The following is a 23,702-nucleotide window of genomic DNA, read 5'->3' on the forward strand; positions in this document are numbered from 1 at the left end:
TAGTCAACACACATTCATAAAGTCAAAGCAAATAGAGCATGGGCTTGGAATCAGACTCATCTTCTTAAGTTCAAATCTTGCTTCAAATGCTTATTAGCTGTATGACTCTAAGTAAGTCACTTAAATTTGTTTGCTTCAGTTTCCTGGATCTGCAAAATGAGCTGAAAAATGAAAGATACTCCTGTATCTTTGCCAAAAAAACCCAAATGGGGCCACAAAGAGTTGGACACAACTGATAGGACTCAACAATAACAAACATTTATTAAATACTATTATGTTTCTGGTACTGTGTTAAGTGCTGAGGATGCAGAGAAAGGCAAAAACATACACAGATAACTAAGTACACATAAGATAGGTACAATGTAAGTAGAAGATCATCTCAGAGGGAAGATGCTAGGAGTCTGTGGGGTGGGAAAAGTTCTCCTTATAGAAGATGAACTTTGAGCTTTACCTTGAAGAAAGCAGGAAGTAAAAAAATGAAGAGGAACAAAATTCCAGGCAATGAGGGACATCTAGTGAAAAGACATAGGAAAAGGAGACGGTATTTCTCATATGGGGAATAGCAGGCCAATGAGCAGGATCCCAGAGTTTGAAAAGGAGAGTCAAGTATAAGAAGACTGGAAAGATAGGGAAGGGACCAGATAATAAAGGACTTTAATAAATGCATTTCATATTTGATATTCTAGGAAGCCACTAGAGTTTATAGAATAGGGGAGTGACATGATCAGACTTAAGGTTTTAGGCAAATCAATATGGCAGCTGGGTGGCAGACGAAATGGAGTGGGGAAGAGATGAGACTTGGTTTAGGTGTGAGGTGGTAAGGGCCTATGCGGGGGGCTGCTAGGTAAGTTGAAAGTCGCCATATATGAGAAAGGATGAAGTACTCCCTTGTCATGTATAGAGCTCTCTAGAGCACCAAGAAGGAAAGAAGGAAACATATCTATTAAGAACCTACTATATACCAGCCACTGTGCTAAATACAATTAGTAATAAACAATATTTAATATCAACATTTACAAATATTAACTCAACTGATACTTGTAACAACCTTTCAAGGTAGGTGAAAATGGAGGCAGATAAAAATTAATTGAATGGTCAATGATCACACAGCTGAGTTATGTCAAAGGTGGAATTTGAACCTAGGTTTTCCTGGTTCCATTATGGCACAATGATGATACTCTGCCTCTTATACCTTGACACCCTTCCCTTATAAATGTGAATAGATATTACTATTGGCAGGGCCAACACTGGACAAAAATGTGAAATAACTAAGGTTGGAGTTTAATAGTCTTGCCCTCTCCAACTCTGAATCCTTCCATCTCCCTCTCACGGAAACTCTAAAAATATAAGTTGCAAAGAAGTAAATATCTTGCATTGAACAAGCGGGTCTCCTCATTTAGCAGTTCCCAATTTCATTTGAAGTTCCAGGTTTGACCCTTGTCTCTATCCCACTGAACAAGGCACTGACTATACTTGAAATACAGAAACAGAGAGGACGTAGTCCTTCTCCAAGAGATTTTGCTCAGGAAGACACACATTCATGCTAGAGAAGATCTTGGGAAGGAAAGATGGTGAGAACAGGCTTCCTGGAAGATGTATGATTTAACTAGGGCTTTGAAGAATTGGTAGAATGTTAGAGAGGAGAAATGAGAGCCTTCTTTGGAGAAGAGAACGGCCTACCCAAATGGCTTAGGGGCCAGAATTCAGTGCTTAAAGATAGTGCTTAAAAGATCCAGGTAGTATAGTGATGAGAGACAAAGATGAAAAAGATAATACTGGAATTTGGTCATAATAGCTGCCATTTATGAGGAATATTAAGGTTTGGAAGATGCTTTCTATGCATCATTCCATTTGATGGTGAAAGGCCTTGAATGCTAGGCCAAGAGAAGGTTTTCTTTGTATAGGTAATGGAAAACCCTTCGAAAGTATCAAGAAAGGAACCTGAAATTCCAAAATAATATTTAAAAAAAAAGATGGATCTGGGCATGGTGTTCCTCATAGACTGGAGAGCAAAAATAATCACATACAAAGTGAAAAAGTGTTGAGGCAAGAGTGTTCCAACTGATTGGAATCTAGCTTTCTTGACTTGCTTGACTTTCTTTGCTAACAGGTTTAAGTTCTGTCCTTCCCAGGACATCTCTATAGTAACTAAAATAAATAATAGCTAACTATTACACAGTGTTTTAAGATTTGTAATGTACTTTACAAATATTATCTCATTCAATCCTCAAAACAACCCTGAGAGAAAGCTTCTATTGTTATCCCTATTTTACAGAAATGAAAATGGAGACTGACAGTGGTTAAATGGCTTACCCATTATCACATAGAACTATTGCAAGAATCTGAGGCAAAATTTGAACTCAATTCTTCTTGACTCCAGGTCCAGCACCCTACTATTGCACTGCAAAGATGCTTTACATTATAAAAATGTAATTTCAGAAATTATCCACTAGGTAGGAGAGGCCATCTAGCCTTTCTAATGCTCCTGAAACAACACCAAATGAGTGGTCACCTATTTCATTAGCTCAAGCCTGGCTGGGATGTAAAGACTCAGTCACAGTAATGACTCCATTAAAGGAAAACCATTAGGATTTCCCTAGAAGTCCCTCTAATGCAGAATGCTATTATCTGAGGGGGTAAATTGAATTAGAAATAGTCTCTAACACCCTCCCATGTGTGATTATTTAACTGTGCTAATGACCATTCAAAAGCCTAGACTGGACAGGAGTTTTAATTTCTCTGAGGGGGATTTAATTCACCTCACTGTCAAGCATCTGGGACACTCCTCTGAAAGTAAGACTTGTAAAAGTGACTAATGGAACCCACAGGAATAATAAAGAAATCTATACCAAGAAGTGATACTCAGCCAAGGAATCCTTAGTAAAAAAGGAATGAAGAAAGGAAATATGGCAACATGCAGAATATGGAAAGTCCCTTCCCCATGTGGAAGAAAATGAAGCATGCCATAATGGAAAAAACACTGGCCTTAGACTCAGAAGACTGATTTTGAATCTCATCTCTGACACTTAGTTGTGGGACCTAATAAAATTATTTCATTTCTGAACCTCAGTTTCCTCATCTATAAAATCAAATTTATTTCCTACTCACAGGGTTGTTGTAAGGAAATTGTTTTGTAAAGCTCAAGATGATACATAAGACCTAGAATAGGAAAGAAACTTAGAGTCACATTGTTGTTTGGGAGTTTGAAGGAAGAAATAAGCTGCTGAAAGAGAGATAATTGATTGTGAGGATAGAATATTCTCTTGTGCCCAGAACTCTGACTTGATTCAAGATGCTTATTATGGTCAGTTTCTTTGTTCAGAGTTACTAAAGTGGTAGAATTAGGAAGAGAAAGACCCACCAGTTGCAAAACTAGCTCTGTAGAACCCGGCACAAATTAGGGCCTAATAAATGCATGCTTATTGAATTAGGATTCACAGTGAAATCTCTCTCTGATACTGTTGGCAATCTGGTAGAACCTGGTGGAAAATGGGATTGTAGAAAGGGGTAAGGTCTCAAAAGAGAAGAAAAAAAACTGGAATTCAAAATCTCTTTGACAAGTTAAGATTGTGGTTCACAATACATCAAATGCCATCTGAGAAAAGAGGCTGAAAAAGATATAGAACATGAAAGATCCCAAAGTGAAACTGTCCACGGGAGAGTTATTCAATACTGTCACCCCTAATATAAAATAGTATGTTGGTAATATCTCAGAACTGTAAAGCAGAGATCACCCAAACTGGTATTCTAAATCTGGGTTCACTGGATGAAAGAAAACTGCATCATTATTTTCACTAGCCTTTTACTGAAATTTTACATTTCCTTCCATTTTGAATATAAGCACAGAACATTTTTTTGGACATGACCTGTGATTTCCTTTGTATAAGAGAACTGTAGGGTAAGAAAAGTCAGTATGTGCTCTGCAAATGAGTGAATTAACTGCCCACTGAGAAGTTAAGTGATTTGCCACAACCAGCAAGCATTAGAAGTAAGACCCAAACCCAGGCCTCCCTGATTCTGAGCCGTTCTCTATTCACTTATAGCACCCTACTTTTCTTTTTGTTTGTTTGTTTTTGCAAGGCAATGGGGTTAAGTAACTTGCCCAAGGCCACACAGGTAATTATTAAGTGTCTGAGGCCTGATTCCAGGGCCAGTGCTCTATCCACTATGCCACCTAACTGCCCCAATGCCACCTAACTGGCCCCCCACTTCTCAATAGAAATCGAAGGAGCTGTTGAAAGGAGCTCTATTATTATAGGGCTATCCTGAGAACAGTGCTATAAGGAGGTTCCAAGCAGAACTCCAAGGACCATCTCAAGGAGATGGAAGCCAGATCCTGTTTCTGTTATGGGAAGGATTCTGCCTGTAGCTTCTGTTTATTTTCACGCAGATGGTGGGAATGAGACATTAAAAAGTGATTCAGAAACTTAATGAATTCTCAGCTACTGTATAAACCCCTGGGTAGGCAGCCACCCCCTCAGGAAATATTCAAGTATCTTCTTTTCCCCTCTAGATCTCTTCCTGTTCCCTAAGCATCCTTTCTCAATGGAGCCCCCACTCTGGAACCCTACAGTACTCAGGCTTTCTTTTCCTTTGGGAACCACGAGCCCCTCTGGTTTCCTTCTCCCCAAGGGAGCCCCTTACTGCTTAGATACAAACCACAAAATACTTAACACATTCCATTCCTAAAAGAAAACCACAACAGCTGACATTCGACATGTAGGAGTCATCCTACATTTCTCTCAAGTTGAGGAGCAGAAGGTGGAGGAACTAGGCCAGAAACCCTTCTTAATTTGATGGGAATTTGATTTGTTATTAAGGAATAATTGGTTAGAGATATAAAGCTGGAAGACAAGTCTGGTTTTTTTTTTTTAATTCAAAAGAATTTAGGACTCTAGTGAAAAGAAAAAACTAGCCAAAATAATTATGAGTTTCCACACCCACTCTGATCAATAAAAGGAACCTAAAGAGGCAAGATGACAAGAAGCAGTTATATTAGAATAAATTTCAGAAGATCCCTTCCAGCTCTAAAATTCTGTCTGAGAGGTGGGGACCCATGGGTGTGGCATATGGCACATACTTTCAGACAGTTCATAGTTGATGGATTGGTTGGTTTTGCTGAACTGCTTTTTTCTCTTGCTGTATTATTTAGTTGCAATTGGTGGCCTGCCTGCTGGTAGGAAAGATATGTTTGGAAATGACAGCAATATAAAAATAAAAGAAATCAAGAAATTAAAAAAAGAAAAATACATTTACTAAATAATTAAATAGACAAAACAAAACTGAGTCCTGTGCCAAATGACAAAGAATCAAATTCTGGAGGTGTGTTCTTCCATTAGACAAAGATGAGTATGAGAATGTGAATCAACCTTATTATCTTATCTCCATCAGTATCCTGGATGTGGAAATGAGTTGGAAACTACCTATAGCACAGAATTTCATATTTAGTAAGCATTCATTAAGTATTTTTCAAACTGTATTGAAATAGGAAATTCATTCCTTTAAATTGATAATTCACTCAAAATTGAGAATAGTGGCCTGTGCCTAAAAAAAGAAAAAAGATGAGAATTCAAAATCCCTTTAATAAGTTATGATATGGTTCACAATATATAGATGTCATCCAGAAGAGAAAAATACATACTCATCTAAGAAGGAAGAATAACCAGCCAGGATCAAATAAGGCACAAAGGGACATGGAAGTTATGATAGACTACAAACCAAACTAACCACAGGTTTAAGATCTTGACATTAAAAGAGAACTCATCTACATGAGTGTTTTTAACCTAGGGCCCATTGGATAGAGGAGAATTACATCACTATTTTTACTAAACTTTCATTGAACATTTGAACATTCCCTTCAATTTTGAAAGCAGGCAAGAAATCATGAGAAGGGATCATTAGGTTTCATTCGATTGCCAAAGGGGTCCATCACACACACACACACACACACACAGAGAGAGAGAGAGAGAGAGAGAGAGAGAGAGAGAGAGAGAGAGAGAGAGGAATTCCTGCTCAAGTCCAATCCATATCTAACCAAGAATCCACCTTATAAATCCTAAAGAAGTAGTCACCTAGGCTCCCTTTGAAGGCTTCCAATGACAGGAAGCCTCTACCTTCCAAGGCAATTCATTCCAATATTTCCCATTTGAGTCTACTTTCAACAGGCTCTTGTCATATACAGTCTGCTATCTTGCAGCATTTATAAAAACTAAGGATGATCCACAGAAGATTCACAACCACAAACAACAACAAAACAATGAAAGGGTAGAAAAATGGACTTTATTAGGGAAGGTTAAAACAAATAGGTCTTCTAGTATGAAAAATGAGGAGATTGAGCTAATTTTGATTGAGCTCTTTTCAAGAAAATTTGCTACCAGGACAGTTAGGTGGCACAGTGGATAGGGCATCAGCCCTAGAGTCAAGAGGACCCAGGTTTGGATCTAACCTCAGACACTTGACACTTATCAGCTGTGTGACGCTGGGTAAGTCACTTAAGCCTGATTGCCTCACAAAAGAAAAAGAAAAAAAGTTGTTACTAAATGGAAAGTGACCAGATGTTCTTCATCTTTAATGATGGAAGATGAGAGAAAAAATAATCTCATAATGAAGCAAAAGAAACTAAGATACATATATATATATATATATATATATATATATATATATATATATATATATATATGTATGTATATGTATTAGGAAGAACTTTCCAATTTACTTAATTATAAAATACATACAAGGTTCCCAAGGAAAACTGCTGAAAAAACTTGTTTTTCCCGGGAATTCTGGAGGAAACAAGTTTGATTGGTTTTTTTTTTTTTTTAAAAAACCACCGTGGTGGAAAGAGCTGTAAGTGACTGTGTCACTTTGAACAAGTCATTCAATTTCTCTGGTCCTCAGTATTCTCATATATAAAATGAAGGGGTAGACTGAAGTGGTCTGCATTTTTAATGTGACCCTAAATGTATTCTATGATTATGCTTCAAATGAAAAGTTTCCTAACAATTGGCAGTGAGCGGAGGTTGTCTGAAAACAGAAAGGACTGTACTAAAAGATCATTTATTCCTATAGAGAGGTCTCCAGGTAGATGATCAATTATCGGGAATATTGTAAGGGGTGAAGAGGGTTCCTGCTTAGGTCTGATTTGTTATGAAGTTATCTTTAGGTTTCCTTTGAAATCTTAAATTCTATGAATTTGGCATATTTAGTTTACAGACAAGTCCTTAAGGATCAGGAACATTCTGGAATTAAGGTCATCTCAAGTATTGTAGATGATCTTGGATTAATATCCAGAGGAATAAAGAATCTAAGTAAAATCTGGAGTTGAAATCCAGAAAATTCCAAGGTCAAGGTTTTTAGAATGGCTGGCCACTGGTATTTTCTACCCTGACCAAAATTCTGTATCATTCTCTGTAATGATGGTCTTCTTTATCACTGTTACATGAGGAATACAAATTCAGTCCTCTGAAAAAGTTCCTTTTAGTCTTAAAATTTGGTTTCCCTGCTCTCCTGACAAATAGATAACCCCCCTCCCTCTCTGAGGAATTCTTTCTTACCTTAAAAATATAAAGACCAGCAGGATGAAAATCTTTAACAGTTATGCAAGGACAACATCTCACCAGTCAATTGAAATTGTGAATCAAAACCCCAAATGACCCAAAATAAGCCTTTTAATGACAATTGACTTAATATTTGGACCTTTGATGTGGGTCCCCTAAATCATTCTCCATCACAAAATTGGACTGTGGTTTCACATTTCATTTTTAATGAGAATTAGAACTTAATTAGAACTTCCTTCCATCATTCTGTAGGCATAAAGACATCCATGTAATGATTCACAGCATTTGGTCCCTGATATACTACCTGGGGCATACAATTTTGTCAAGGGAACTGCCTCACCCATAATGTAAGAATGTTGGGTTCTGGAGGGCCTCCTTTATGTCATAATCTACAGAAAAAAACTATAGTTTCATTGTAGGACTAATGATGAAAGCAAAACTGTACTTGGGCAAATGTGGATCTCTTTGCTCAATTGAGGATTTAATGGAATATGGGGTAAGGGGAAGGGGAGAGAAAGGGGGAGACAGATGACACTGAACCTATGATTTCATTAGTATGGGAATTGTACAAAAGTGACTGTGCAACCACTCTGGGACAGAACAGTAACAGCAACAATAATAATGAACATTTCTATAGCTCTTTAAGGTTTGCAAAGCACCATATTTTCATGATCTTTTGGATACTCATGACAAACCTGGAAAGGAAACTTTTAACATCCCAAACCTTTTAGATGAGGAAACAGAATTTAGGATCTATCCAGGGTCACAAAGTCAATTTGAACAGGGCTATGGCTTCTACCTGTCTCTAATTCAGACTTAAGAGTTGTCTGGAGGCACTGAAAGGTTAAGTCATTTGCCAAGGGTCATAGAGTCATTATATACCAAAGGAAGGTCTCCCATGACAGCTCTCATGCCTCACAGCATCAGGGAGGTGACCCTGGGTTCTTGGAGATTCTGCCCCCAGAATCCAAGGATAGTCTTGGAAAAAACTTGGTGCCTAGAATCTGAGAACCAATTTAGCTACTTCTGGAAAGGCCTAATACTAGAAAGCTAGCCTCCATGTGATGAATATTTTGGTCACATTAACTCAGAAAGACTATCTCTGAAAGACAGAGAGATCACTCATAACGTCATCATAGGAACCCTTCAATTACCACATTCTCATTTTATTCATTAGTTATCTGAGGACCCTGTAGGTGAATTTACTTGCTCATATTATACAAGTAGTAAATTTCGGGGTGGGGGGTACAATTTGAATCTGGGTCTTCTGACTCCACCTCTATTGCCCTTTCCACTGTATGAGTATTTCCTTGATCTGGGCTGGTAGAAGAAATAGGCATAATAATTAAATCATAGATTTTCAAAGTCTACTGGGCAGGAAGGAAAGTATGGGAAGCGACTGCCACCAATTTAATACTGCTGTTTTTTCTAACCACCTCAATCCCACCAGTGTTGGCCAGGACAGGACCTTTCATATATGACACGATCAAAAAATATTTCTTGAACTTAGCCTCAAAAGACAGTAGTAAAACATTCACACAAAAGACAATGGAACATGCAGTCAGCCAACGATTTGCAAATTGTTAAATGCCATTGAGAGTGAAAATTCCATCAACCAAAGTCTAACAACTGGAATCCCATAGGAAACAGTGTAAGAACACAGGAGAAAATCCCCAAGTACAGGGGCTCCAACAAAGGCCTCCCACGGCCAGAAATGTTCATGTGAGCATGGAGAAACACAAGCTGAAAATTCCTCGCCTGGGTTGTTGAGGCGTTTGTCTCTACTGAGCTCTAAGAGGCCAAACCGCACGCACTCGAACGCACATGCATACACACACACACACACACACACACATACATACATACATACACACACAGAGCTTGGCAGTGGTTACATTCCAGGACTGGTAATACAAGCCATGGAACTGACTGCCAAGACAAGCAACAGAATGAGCCAGGCCCAGTTTCATTGGACACTATATACTGCATATGGCCCTGAAACCAGTGAAAATAGTGTTCTCACCCTCCTCAAAGGCATAGGAGACCCTCTGTTTTCAAACACACCTCCACGGGGCCTTAATTAAAGGAAAATGGAAAAATAATGTGCCTGTTGCCCTCTCTCTACATACATATGTGTGTACCCATGCATACACACATATGTGTGCGCCCACACACAGTATTTCTCTCTCTTTCTGTCTCTCCTCCTCTCTCCCTTCTCTTGCTCCCTCCCCCCTCCATTTTCAAACATATTTCACTACCATGGAAAAAAGCAAACTGTGGCAAACGAAAACAGAAAGCTGAAAAAGAATGAGAGAATGTAACTTGCCCTCAGTTCTCTCTGTGGTTGCTCAAATGAACTTGGGCTGAATGAACAGAGAGCAGACCCACTGCTCAGGGTTCTTCATTCCAGGGCTGACCTGGGCATGAGGAGTAGCCCCCATTGCAACACCAGCAGCCCCACCACACTACAAGGTCAGCAGACTGAGCCTTCCAATCCTGGATACTGCTTTGAAGACTGAAAAAAGAAGACGCACCTATATCCCATAAATAGATGGGTAGATGGGGGAACAAATTTCATCAAAAGCAAGGGGAGCGGGTAGATAACCATAGCAGGCAGCAGTCATTATTGGTAAAGGTTAAGGCACACACCTTAGGAGCCTAAGCCCAAACTCAGTTTGGGCTGCTGTACCTACTGCAAGAAGAGACACCATCAATACCTCACTCACTCTGAGGGTTACTTCATCTGGAATGGAGAGAAAAGCTGGAAGCAATCTCCCGACAGATAACTTCTAGAAGAACCTTACTCTTTCAGGTCAGACAAGGCTTCTTGTTGTCTAGGAAGACTCAGCAGATATCTGGGGCTCTAGAGCAAGTGTCAAGCAAGAAAGAAAACAGAAGGAATGGGAGCTATCCACCAACCCTCAATAACTGCGTATGACCTTATGTCACCTCTCCTGGGGTAATGAGACTCCAGCTTGTTTTTTTAAAGGGTCTCCATTTATAAGAGTCCCATGCTACCCAACAACAAAGATTCATAGTCATGTCTAAAATCAACACCACATACACCTGGTTCCAGGTTTAAATCTACCCTAAAAATCTGCAAAGCAAGGTGTCTATCTTATAGCCAGATTTGGTAGAAATGATGAAAGCAACGGAACTTGCTTCCTAAAGTTTCAGGAAAAGGAGCCAGGCGGGGGGGGGGGGTGGGGGGGGGGGGGGGGCTCTTCACAGAGGGCCTCCATAATGACAAGGTACTGGGTACCCTATCCATGTTGTATTTTCCAGCACTTCCTATTGCTGATACCCTAAAAACAGTTCTTCTAAGATTCCACCAAAATTTATTTAAACTTTGTTACATACTTGTCTAAACACTCCCATCATACCATTCAGGATAAGATTCCCTCGTCCAAACAAGAGGATCTCACTTGTACTAAAGGAACATTCTGAAAAATCAACAGCAATTACCCAGCATCCTGATTCAGGCTGTCACGGAGAAGATAGAGCTACTATCAGTGTTAAACCTGAAAGAAACTAATTGGGAAGAGCGACTTCTCGCCGACCAACCATCACCTACACTAATTCATTCCCTACTGAAGGGGGACCACTTCCCACCCATGGAAAGGTTACATCCTCTGAGTAAATTCAAGGTCTTCTAATTTGTCCCTCTTTGCGCCCCCCTTTCATGCCGACATGTCACTGACAGATGTTAGTGGGGGGTCCAGGTGTATCATGGCCTGGTTTTTCTACCCCACCCCTCCCCTCCCGCCTCCCAACTCGGAGGGACCAGAAGAATCTTCTGCACTGGGCCAGGCCAGGCAGTCAGGGGAGAAAAGGCCAGTTTCTGCTCAGGTCCTTATGTAACCCAAACTGGGGGAGGGTGGAGCTGGGATGACCACAGCCCACAGCCCCATTTCCAAGCCAAAATGGGGGCACAGACCATTCAGACCGCCTGGAATCCTCCGCTGCCCTCTTCCCTCTGGATCTTCACCCAAGATGTCTTTCCCAATGAACTCTTTCCTTCCTCCATCCCTTCGGATTCCCCGGGGCTCCTTTCCTCGGCCCCCAGGCCCCCGCGCCCCGCGCCCCCCGCCTCCCCCAGCCGAGGAGCCCCCCGCAAGCCGGGCGCGGAGGCGGAGACGCGGGGCTCCGCAGCCCCGGGCCGGGGCCCCGCGGGGGAGGGGCGGGCGCGCGCCCCGGTACCCACCGTGCGCAGGCGGCGCCCCCCCCGGCGGGGCTGCGGGAGCGGGCGGAGGCCCGTCCTGTCCCGGGAGCCGCCGCGGCCCCCCCGGCGCTGCGTCCCTCCCGCGGGCTGTGGCGGGCGGCGGGGTGGGTTGCATCAGCCCCGGCTATATAGCGGCCCCCGGGCGGCGGGGAGGGGTCAGGAATGCGGAACCGGCCGGGCTGCCAGCTCCAGACGTCAGCGGGGAGCGGGGAGGAAGGGAGGGAGGGGGCGGGGGAGGGGAGGGGGTGTGGATCCGGCGCCGCCCCCCCCCCCCCCCCCGGCCCTCGCCTCCCGCGGAGGCGGCCTCCGCAGCCCGGCCCGGCCCGCGGCCCCCGCGGCCCTCCGGGGCAGCCGAGCAGGGAGGAAGCCCCGCGCCCCCCGCCGCGCACTCGCCCCCGCCCCGGCTCCCGCCCCCACCCCGATGGCCCCCTCGGACCGAGGAAGATGAAGGCTTTAGGAAGCTAAAGCCCGTGTATACATAGCCTGTATTTGATTATCTTCTTCATGCCTTCCCGGCTGCTCGCGGATCCCGTGTGTGTGAGAGACAGATCAGCCGCAGGTAGGTGGTCGCTGAAAAAGGCAATCGGCATGTAACAAGTCCTGGGACCGCGGGCTGCGAACCCATCACACGCTCCCCGCCCACCCTCGCTATCAACTTTTCTACCATCCTGGGATCAGAGACTCGGAGAGATCTGACATGTCATCTTGTCCAACCCACCTCATTTTGCAGGTGATGGAAAGGTCCAGAGAGTTGAAGTCACTTGTCCAACGTCACGCGGTCGAAAGCCAGGATTTGAACGGAGGTCCCCTGGGTCCAAAATCCACCACCCCTCCCCAGGTGCCCGGGTGCCTCGGCTTCCAAACTTACAGCCTTGGGGTGGGCCCCAATCAACATCCTTGATAGCAATTGAAAGGGTTCTATTGTCATTTAAAATTGAGGAAACGCCAGCCATTGGATTCCCCAAAGTAGCACACCCTTCTGTCTTTGGGCTTATCTTCCATCTATTAAACTGGTAACAAACTTGCATCCACTCAAAATAACTTAAAGGAGCAAACAGCACTCAGCAGTCCCAGAGTGCCTTTATATTCTCCCATAACACAAACTATATTCCCTTCAATTAGAAAGTGAGATTTGGAATCCTAGGACTACTTATGACTCTCCCCCAAACTGGCTATTAACTCTAATCATACTTTTCTCTGGTAGGCAGAGGAGAGACAAAAAAGAAACCCTCAACAGGAAGAAATGAGAAATAAAAACCAATAGTTGACATCTTCCCCTTCTCCAAATCTTTGACTCCCAACCAAGGCCCCATGTTTCTGTGTCAGAGAAGGAAGGACGGACTGAAGTCTAAGTGGGACCTTCATCCTCCTCAATGTGATGTCAGGTCAACAAAAGAAAGGAAGTGAAAGGAAAAGCCCATTGCTTCTTTGTTTGCAAAGTAAAAAAAAAATCAAATTGAGGAAGATGTGAGACAGATGGAAAGGAGTGAACAGAGAGCAGCTTCTTCAAGGAGAGTGGGCAAAAGAAGGTCATATTTTGGTCTTTACACCTATGTTTTCTCCTTCTTACATACCCACCTCCAAGGAAAATTTGTTCAATGAGAAGGCCAATATCTTTTCTGACTACCATCTTGAGGCTTTTCTTATCACTTAGGATCACAGAATTATATATGTTCAGAGTTAGAAGGGACATTGAAAGTCATCTTGTCCAAAACTGAGACTCAGCAAGTTAAAAGTTAAGGTCTATATGTCAGAAACAGTAAAATCAGAATTTGAATTCTGCCCCTCTGATTCCAAGTTTAGTCTTATTCCCACTGAACCAAACTAATTAAACAGAAGAAAGAAACCATAATCAGAAGCTCCTGAAAGATCCTGCAGAATGAGAAGTAACTTGATAGTCCAATATATAGGAACAAGAATTCAGCTCCAATAAGACTGACTATACCTTTACTACAGTGGAAAGATCAAAGCTACAGACAGTGAAAGTGCTTTATGATAGTTTCTCTAAGGGCCTCAGGTCTGGACATTTATATGGAAGAAACATTGAGCAGGGGCAATGATATTTTATGGGCTCTCAGCTGGGACTTTGAAAACGGCAAACCAGTTTATGTACAGGGACTTAGAACTATTCTCTTTGGTTAAAGCCAAGGTCCTCTCCAGAGTCCACCTCAAAAACTTCCATAAGCCCTTTGATAACTGTTACTGCTTTCTTGTTTCTCTTTCCCCCCACAAAGTAAATGCAATTCAGGAATGACTGAAGGGAGAGAGAATAGAAGAGGGTTTCCAAGCACCTCATTTCTGCCCAACTGTTCCACTTTACCTAGGTTACTAGACTTATTGAGTTTTATAGTCAACTAAACATGGATGGGTCTATGTCTGGACCTGCAATGGAAAAGCAGATTGAGAAGCTGATAGATTTTCCCCCTTATATCAGTCCCCATGTACAAAAAAAAGAAAAAGAAGACAGATTAATCTGAGTTACCAATCAACCAACCTTATGTAGCTCCTACTATATTCATTCTACCAGTTACAATAGGGTTACATTAGAATGAGAGTTGGTCCCTTCCTTCAAGAAGTTTAAGATCTAAGGGCAGCAAGGTGACAAAGTGGATAGAGCCCCAGACTGTAATCAGAAGTACCAGAATTCAAATCCAGTCTCAGACAGTTGACATTTACTAGCTGTGGGGCCCTTCACAAGTCACTTAATCCCAAACTGCCTTAAAACAAAAAAGGGGGAAAAAAAGCTTATAGACAAGTAAGGGGATAAGGACAGGTGATATGAATAAAGAAAACAACATGTAAATTAAGTAATCATGTGCTATGAAACATGAATGACATAGGAGTTTGCCTTGGTGAATTCACAGCATAAATTTGCTAGATGCTGACTCAGTTTCCTTCTTCACTTCATCTGTGTAGATTTGGAAGGTATAAACACAGTCAGTCACTATCATGAAATTAGCAACTCTATTTACAGAGCTAGAAGCTAGTAGTAAGAACCTAGGAAACTGAGATAAGAACCAACAGGGTTCATCACTCCATCAAAGAGTATCCCAAACCATGAGTAATCTACAGTTATCTTGAAAAAGTAAAAAAAAAAAAACAACCTCAAAACAAAATGAATTTTGCTTTGCATAAAATAGAGACATATCACTTCTAGTTAAGATAGGTGCTGTGAGAGATTTTTTTTTTGAGAGATTCTAAGAGTCCTGCCCTCCCATCACAAAAATATAAAGAAAATAGCACATTGAATAATGATCAAGTAAATCAGAGAGAAACAAGACTAAAAACCTTCATCTAGCCACTATTGCACAAACCAGAAATCTGCAGGCATTGGAGAAAGATGCTAGCCCATAAACACAAGCATAAGTGAACAGGCTGGAATCTTGTCAGCACTTTGACTAGGGATGCTGCTAGGGGAAAGAAGCCTGGCTGCTTTGATGGGAAAGCTCCAAGGACATTTAGAAGTCTGTAAAGCTCAAATTGGTGACATTCCAAAAATTCTGGAAGAACACAATGCTATAATCAAGGAAATTCCTGGTTCTTTGGATAGAACAGCACTCTGACAATCAAGAGGGGAATTAACCCTTCCGGTTCTATGAGTAGATATATCAGGGGAAGTAAAACCTGGGAGATTGAGTTCTAAACAGAACAGAGCCTTACCACCCAAGAGTGCAGGATTGTATAGAGCCTGACTATGACACCATATCCCAAACCAGGAACTGAGACTGAAGATGAGAAGAAATAGAAGAAATTAAACACAGTGAAGGAAGAGTATAGGTCAAGAGATGCCCAAGAACTAAATTCAAAAGATGAGAGCAACTCCATGATAAATAAACAGAACTTCAGGTTGGGGTGGGGAGGGAGAATGATTTGATCATAAGGAATCCAAAAGTACTGGAAAAAATAAATCAAGAGCTTAAAAAAATGAAGTCATAAGTGAAATAAGAGTTCCGGAAGAAAGAATAGGAAGGAGAATAAATAGTTTAAAAAAAGAGTTAGCCAAGTATCAGCTCTTTGAAAATGAATAAATAGGAAAAGGAGCTCAATGATTCCAAGAGACAGGAAATATTGGGGCAGAATCAAAAGACTGGAAAAAAAAAAGAAAATACATAGAAAAATATATAGAAGTAAGAATCATTAAAGGCCTTAAAAACTGTGATGGGGGAAAAAAATCTTGGTTATATTGAGAAAACTGACCAGATCTGTTAGAAATAGAGAAAAAATAAAACTAGAAAGAATCCATTTATCACCTCCTAAAAGAAATCTCAAATTGAAAACTTCCAGTAATATCATAGCCAAAAGCTAGAGTGTCTAAGTCAAAGGAAATATATTTTTAGCTTCCAAAAAGAAAGTATTAAAGTATTGAGAAACTATAGTTGGGATTATACAAGACTTGGGAAGCTACTACTTATAAATGTGAAAATATCATGGAATATATTATAAGAGACCTAAAAAAAGGCTTAGCATCAATAATATCCGACCTTCTACAATTGACTATAGTTTTATAGGAGTGGGATGGGGGTGGGATTTGGACCTTTAATAATATAAAGGATTGTCAGGCATTCCTATCAAAAAAACCTGAAATAAATAGAAACTAGCAAACATGAAGCCAAAAGAAACCTAGAAATATTAACATATTTGAACAACTTGGGGAGGGTGCTAAATGATGATGAAGTGTTTATATTCTAACAGGGGAAAAAAGACAAATGTCATTTCAGAATCTAAATGTCTTCAGGGTCATGGACAAAATTAATAAGAAAAAAAGAAAGGTAGAGGGGAGTTATAGTTTTGCTCTGTTCTGCTGGTTTTAAGAGAAAAAAACAGATAAAAAGAAATATGCTATATACAAAATGAGGAATAAGGGAAAAGGACTTCGTATTTTTCAAATAATTAGAGTACAAGAGAAGAAATGTAAAAGAACCTTCAATGAAGGGTGTGAGTGTGAAAAGTGAGTATCACCTGAATCTCATGCTTATGCGAACCAGACAAAGGAAGTTTGAATATATATATATATATATATATATATGTATGTATGTATACATATATATGCATACATAAAAGATTAAACAACAAGGAGACAGCTAGGAATGGGGAGAAGAAAGAGAAAGATTGAACATGGGGTACAGAGGTGACCAGGTTGAATATGGATTTCAGTTGGACAAGTAATAGGAATAATCAAAACAAATTTCATCTTTGGAGGGTAGATTGAAAAAAGAGGGAGATTAAAATGAAAATTTAAAAAAAAAGGAATTGCAAGAAGCATTGACCATCATCTAGTTGAGAAGAAGAGGCAAAAATAGAGTGGAAGCAGGCCATTTCAATTACAGATCACTAGTACTGATCATTTTCCTTCTCGTTACCTTATTTGTCATTGTAAAAGAGGAGAACCTCTCCCTTCTCCTTTATCATAAAGAGAAGAAAAGAACAGGAAAAGAATATGTTGGAAGGAAATGCAACTAACACTCATAACTATGAATGTGGACAGCATGAATTTACCCATAAAATGGAAGACAATCACAGACTCTATTAGAAAATGGAATATAATAAATGTTGTTTACAAGAAGCATGTTTGGAAAATAAAGATGAAACAGACTTAAAATGTAAACTAAAACAATTTATTATTCTTCAGCAAAAAAAAGAATGGGTAGCAATCAGACAAGGCTATAGTAACAATATAAATAGTTAATAAGGTTAAACAGGGCAATCACATATTTAAAGGCATCCTAGACAATGAAATACTATACAATTTTTAATCTATAGTAATGAAATGGCATCACAATTATGTACTTAGAAGAAAAATTGATAGAAATACATGAAAAAAATACATGGTAAAAATTGATATTGAGAGCCTCAATGTATCCTTTTCAGACCAAGGCAAATATAAGGGAAGGAAAGCAAGAAAAAAGTTAGACATATATAATTTTAGAGAAGTTAGATATGGCTTATTTCTGGAGATGTCCAAATGTAAATACAAAGGAACATATATTTTTCTCACCTGTATATGACACTTTTACAAAAACTGACCATGTGGGCATGAAAAAAAGATCATAAGCAAATATGAAAAAGCAGAAATATTAAACACATTCTTTACTGATCATAATACGACAAACATTATAATCAATAAAGGACATCTGAAGAACATATTCCTTATAGAAACAGTAGAAAATTTCATTTAATAAAATTATGATAATATAATATATTCCAAGATATTTTCACATTTATAAGTAGTAGCTTACCAAGTCTTGTATAATCTTAACTATAGCTTCTAAAAACTTTAATACTTTCTTTTTTGTAAATTAAAAGTATATTTCCTTTGACTTAGAGACTCTAACTTTTGGCTATGATATTACTGGAAGTTTTTAATTTGAAAATTGAACAAATTTTGTAACGAAATCTGAAAGTGGAGTTAAATTGAACAAAAATTGTAACAAAATTTGAAGTGGAGTTCAAATATTTGTTATGGAAAAAATGTATATCTCCAAATAAAATATGCAACTAAAAACCCTGGAAGAGTAACAAATAAAAAATGCCAACTAAATGGAAAAACATAAATTCTGAAAATCAAAGATATTTTAACAAAATTGAAAACAAGTTAATTGACAATAAAACTCAGCTTTTTAAAAAATATTGAAATGGGGGCGGCTAGGTGGTTCAGTGAATAAAGCACTGGCCCTGGAGTCAGGAGTACCTGGGTTCAAACCCAGCCTCAGACACTTAATGATTACCTAGCTGTGTGGCTTTGGGCAAGCCACTTAACCTCATTGCCTTAAAAAAATAAATGACATGATAAAAAAGGATAGGGAATCAAAATTATCAACAAAAAAAAATTAAAAAGGAGAATTTACAATAAATTAAGAGAAAATAAAAGAAAGGATTAGATATTATTTTGAAAATTGTATTTGTATTCCAACAAAACCAATAATAAATGAAAAGTACTGATATTAACAACAATTTAAAATACTTCAACTAACAGAAAGAGGAATAGAGAATTTAAATAACTAAATCTTAGAAAAAAGATATTGAATAAAGACGAAGTCCCAAAGAAAAAAAATCCCAATTTGCATTTATAAGTGAATTCCTTTAAACAATTAAAAATTATTCAATTAATATCACCTATGCTGTTGGTTAAATTAGGAAAAGAAAAGATTATATGAAATGCCTTTTTTTTGCAAGGCAAATGGGGTTAAGTGGCTTGCCCAAGGCCACACAGCTAGGTAATTAATTATTAAAAGATTATATACAATCACCAGGTAGAATAGTAGTATATCTATAAATATATATAATGCTATGTTAGTTCAAGGAAAACTATAAACATAAGACTATTTAAATATCAAAAAACAAAAAACACATGACTATATTAATGGATGCAGGAAACACTTTTTGACAAAATAGACTATCTCTTCATGTAAAAAAAAAAGCAAAACAAATACTAAATGGACCCTTTCCTGATATGGTAAATTATACCTCTCTAAAATCAAAAACCAATTTTGTTTGTAATGAAAAACTTTAGAGATAGAGATATTACAATAAGATCAGACTTAAACCAATGATATCTATTGTTACTATTATAATTTGATATGGTTCTAGAAATACTAGTAAGTTAAGAAAGAAATAGAAATAGAAAGAAGTTAAGAAATAGATAATGAGCACAAATACAGATGAAAAAATTTTTTATGATGTGAGGGTGAATTCTGATTTTAGAGATTTAAATAAAAATCATTTGAAATGATTAATAATTTCAGCAAAATCATCAAACATAAAATGACCCCATAAATGAACAAATCATTAACCTTTCTGCATATTATGAAAAAAACTCAAATGATCAAAAATTTCAATGACTTTACATAGAGTGAAAAAAAAAACAAATTCAGATCAAGTCTTTTTAGCCTTTGTAGGGAGGGGCCAAGGTCTTTTTCACCTCATAGGTCAGGACTCATGAACAGAACACAAAGAGAGTAAGGCCAAAGAGATGAAGTTGAGGATAACAAAGTCTTCTGGAAAATATCTTCAGTTCTAGCTATGTGAACAATTGGATAAAAAGGACATAGCCAGCTACAGATCTCTGTGTACTCTCCACAATTGCTCCAAAGATTTTCCATTGGACGGCATCACAATTCTCATGGAAGTAAGTTTCCTAGAATTTTTTTTTCTTAGCAAGGCAATGGAGTTAAGTGACTTGCCCAAGGTCACACAGTCAAGTCAGTATTAAGTGTCTTAGGTCAGATTTGAACACAAATCCTCCTGACTCCAGGGGCCAGTATATCCATGTGCCACCTAGCTGCCCCTAGTTTGCTAGCATTTCTACACAAGGAGACACCATCAGAATCCTTGTGCCAGACTACCATTAAATGCAATGAGAAATTTTGACTATAGAAGTCTTATGATGATTTCTACTTCCCCCTTCTTGACAGAAAGATAATGTAATAGAGATGCAAATGAGATATACATATTGAGACATAGCCAATATGTAGATTTGTATTTACTTGACTATGCTTATTTATTAATGAAGGGAGACTTTAGAAGGGAATTGGGGAAGGTTAATGACATAAAATGACATAAAAGAAGAAAAAAAAATAAACTTCAGCCAATGAAACATTTTTTTAAATGAAAAGAAGAAAACAAGAAAAAATGAGGCACAGAAAAAGCAGGACACAAAATGATGAGTTTATAATACACTTAAAACATTATTTATTTATTTCTTCCAATTACAAGCAAAAATAGTTTTCAACATTCATTCTTTTTTTTTAGATTTTTTTGCAAGGCAAACGGGTTTAAGTGGCTTGCCCAAGACCATACAGCTAGGTAGTTATTAAGTGTCTGAGACCAGATTTGAACCCAGGTACTCCTGACTCCAGGGCCAGTACTTTATCCACTATGCCACCTAGCTGCCCCTCAGCAATCATTCTTTTACAAGCTTTTGAGTTCCATACTTTTCTGCCACTCTCCCTTCCCTCTTCTTTTCCTATGGGAGCAATTTGATAAAAGTTGTACATATCCTATATGTTTTAAAAAAGATATATGTAATAGAGATTCCTGGTTTCATAAATAAATAAACAAATATATGCCATATTTCACCATCAGAGATGTCAGGGGATGTCACCCTGAAAATAAACAAATAATAATTGTGTGCTAAAAGTTCAGAAAGATAAAGTGCTTGGTGGTCTGAAAATTGTGATGAGTTAGTATTAAGTACCTGTTTTTCTTCCTGCTTTTCTCTTGATCAGTCACTCAGCTATTATCAACAAGACCATGGACAAGTCATTATTGTCTCTCCAAGTTTCTTGGAGGAGGAAGGTGGTAAGGGAGGGGCAGAGCAAGTAGTAAAAGAATCAGTGTTATAGAACAAGTATCTTGTAATCAGTTAAATCCATTTAACAAACAATATTTACGAAGTACCTACTGTAGGCTGAAAGATATCAGGAGCAAAAAGAAGTCACAGAATCCCTGACCTCAAGGAACTTGCAATCTGATAAGAGAGAGGCAGAGAGAAGAACTTTCCTTCCTCAAAACTTCTCACCTTAGAACTCAACTTGCACAAACCTGACAAGTAGGCAGGTATATGGGCATCTGGAGAATTAGATGAGACTGTCCAATGCATTTTTTTTATCCAAATAGTTTACCATCCCAAATGTGTTTTTTTCCTTTTAGATTTTATGTACTGAGAAGTTTGCCTATTTATTCATATCCATAAATGCTATTATAGTGTTTATTGAAGTGTTATTTTACCCTTATATAAACTATGCAAATAGCAAGGTCCCACAGGACCATGACCTGGAAAGAAATTAGATCAGGTCTATTCTATATCAAGCTGAAAGCAAGGAAAAAATGATGGAAGCTGAAAATAATGTCTATTACACTGATATTTCTATAGTTGACTTGGTGAAAAAAATAAATTATTGACTGATAGATTCTCTGAACCTATCTGCAAGACTGAAATATATTAGAAAGAGAGTGAGTGGGTGGGGAATTAGACTGTCCTCTCCTTCAAATAAAAGCCAATATGGTCTCTGTAAAGCATTCTTCCCTGGGAGCTTAATAATCAAAACAATCATTTACTATGATGTATTTACCATGTACAAAGGCAGTGTACTAGGTGCTGTGTGCATAGCACTTACTCAAATTCATGGAAATGTATCCAATTCCTGAGAAAGCCTGGCAGTTTCTCTCCATTCTTCCTAATACAAAACAAGTCTTTGGAGGAGGAAGCAGAGAGTAAGATTTCTAGTACAAAAAGGCAAAAAGGGAAATTCATGTTGTCTGATTGGTATACAAGGTTATGCTTTAATAATATCAGTATTAAATTTCATGATCCCACTCCCCTTTTATCTCCCTTTTATTCCTTACTATTGAGATCTCAGTTGGAACAAGGAACTTGGGGGGCATAAAAAAGCTCTGCCCTTAAGAGGTACCATTGTGGAGGATCAACAAGATGAAAAAGAGAATATAAAGAAAGGAGAGAATGTATGATAAAGTAATTTATCAACATGCTATATTCAGTTGGTAAAGATAGCCAAGTTGAGATATCCAAAAAAAAAAAAAAAACCAACAAGATTTTTAGGACTGGAAGAAGAATGAAAGATTAAGTGCCTTGGAGGTATAGATTTATAAGTTGTCTACATACAGGAAGTATCAGGAGTAGCAACTATGAATGCAGATGAGCACTTTGAGGATAAGCACCTTGTTTCAATCATCTTTAAATTCTTCATAGATCCTAGCCCCACACCTAATATACTGGTTAGAATGAAAACTCCTTAAATAAAGCAATAGATTTAAAAAAACATGTTTTGGTATCTCTAGAATTTAACACAATAACTGGCAATTGGTAGGTGCCTGTTAATTCATTGATTGTTGAGTGGAGTGCATTTTTAGAGTAAATAAATCTATCACAAGCAGTTGAGTCAGAGCAGATCATTGGAGAATACTAATAGTTGTTAATGAATAAGAGGAGGCAGAGAGAAATAGAGAAAGAATGGCCCAAAAGATAGAATAATCAAAAAAGCAAATGTGAATGTCAGGAGAAAAAGAACTGGTCAGTATTTTCAAATGAATTAGAAATCTCAAGGAGTTTGTGAATTGAGAAAAGACTAGATTTGGTAAGAAATGGTGACCTTAAGAAGGTTTATTCAAGGGGCGGCTAGGTGGCGCAATGCATAGAGCACTGGCCCTGGAGTCAGGAGGACCTGAGTTCAAATCCAACCTCAGACACTTAATAATTAGGCAATTATTAAGCTGTGTGGTCTTGGGAAAGCCACTTAACCCCATTGCCTTGCAAAGACTGAAAAAAAAAGGCATATTCAAGTCACAGGAGAAATCTATTTATTTGATATCAATTTAAGAAGAAAAGATTTGTATGAAAATTTAGGATCTAAATGACAAGGATGCTACCAACAAACCTCACTACAGAAAAGACAAAGTACTAAATATATAAGAACAGCAGCTAGCAGTTATTTAGTGCTTCAAAGTTTGCAAAGCACTTTATGAATATTTATCTAATTTGGGCCTCACAAAAATCCTGGTATCTCTATTTTAAATTTGAAGAAACTGCAAACAGTTTATAATAAGTGTCTGAGGCTAGATTTAAACCTAAGACTTTCTTACTCCAATTTCAATAATTTATGCACTATGAGCTACCTAGCTGCCTGTATGAGTATCTTCACATGCAGCTTTCTCATTATCATGACCTTTAAAAAGGCTGAGGAGAAAGGGATGGCATCTTTGAAAAATAGTATGTCAATGATTCTGATAAAAATCATCCTGAATCCCTAGTAAAAATATTTTTTAAAAAATCACTTTGAGGGCAATAGAACGAAATGTGAAATGTGTTTAGAAAAATTTGATCAATAATAATCTTTATTATTATATGATTAATAGCATTGATAATAATCTTTATTAGTAATAATCTTGATTGTTAAAATATTTCTTAT

At 38.4% G+C, this 23,702-nt stretch overlaps 1 protein-coding gene across 2 annotated transcripts in view; it reads right to left on the reverse strand.

The window, feature by feature from the left end:
* LOC141522329 (jun dimerization protein 2) overlaps positions 1 to 11,908 on the reverse strand; it is a 95,048-nt gene extending 83,140 nt beyond the window's left edge. Inside the window, exon 1 of one of the 2 annotated variants that reach the window (XM_074235692.1) lies at positions 11,761 to 11,908. In XM_074235692.1, the coding sequence (XP_074091793.1) occupies positions 11,761 to 11,893 (133 nt within the window). In that variant the 5' untranslated portion in view covers positions 11,894 to 11,908. Of the gene's footprint in view, positions 1 to 11,493; positions 11,614 to 11,760 lie in introns of those variants that run through there. The other variant, XM_074235693.1, reaches the window with a different exon arrangement.
* Positions 11,909 to 23,702: the final 11,794 nt, after the last annotated feature.

The sequence above is a fragment of the Macrotis lagotis genome, chromosome 4, assembly GCF_037893015.1.
Source record: "Macrotis lagotis isolate mMagLag1 chromosome 4, bilby.v1.9.chrom.fasta, whole genome shotgun sequence".
NCBI classification, from domain to species: Eukaryota; Metazoa; Chordata; class Mammalia; order Peramelemorphia; family Peramelidae; genus Macrotis; species Macrotis lagotis.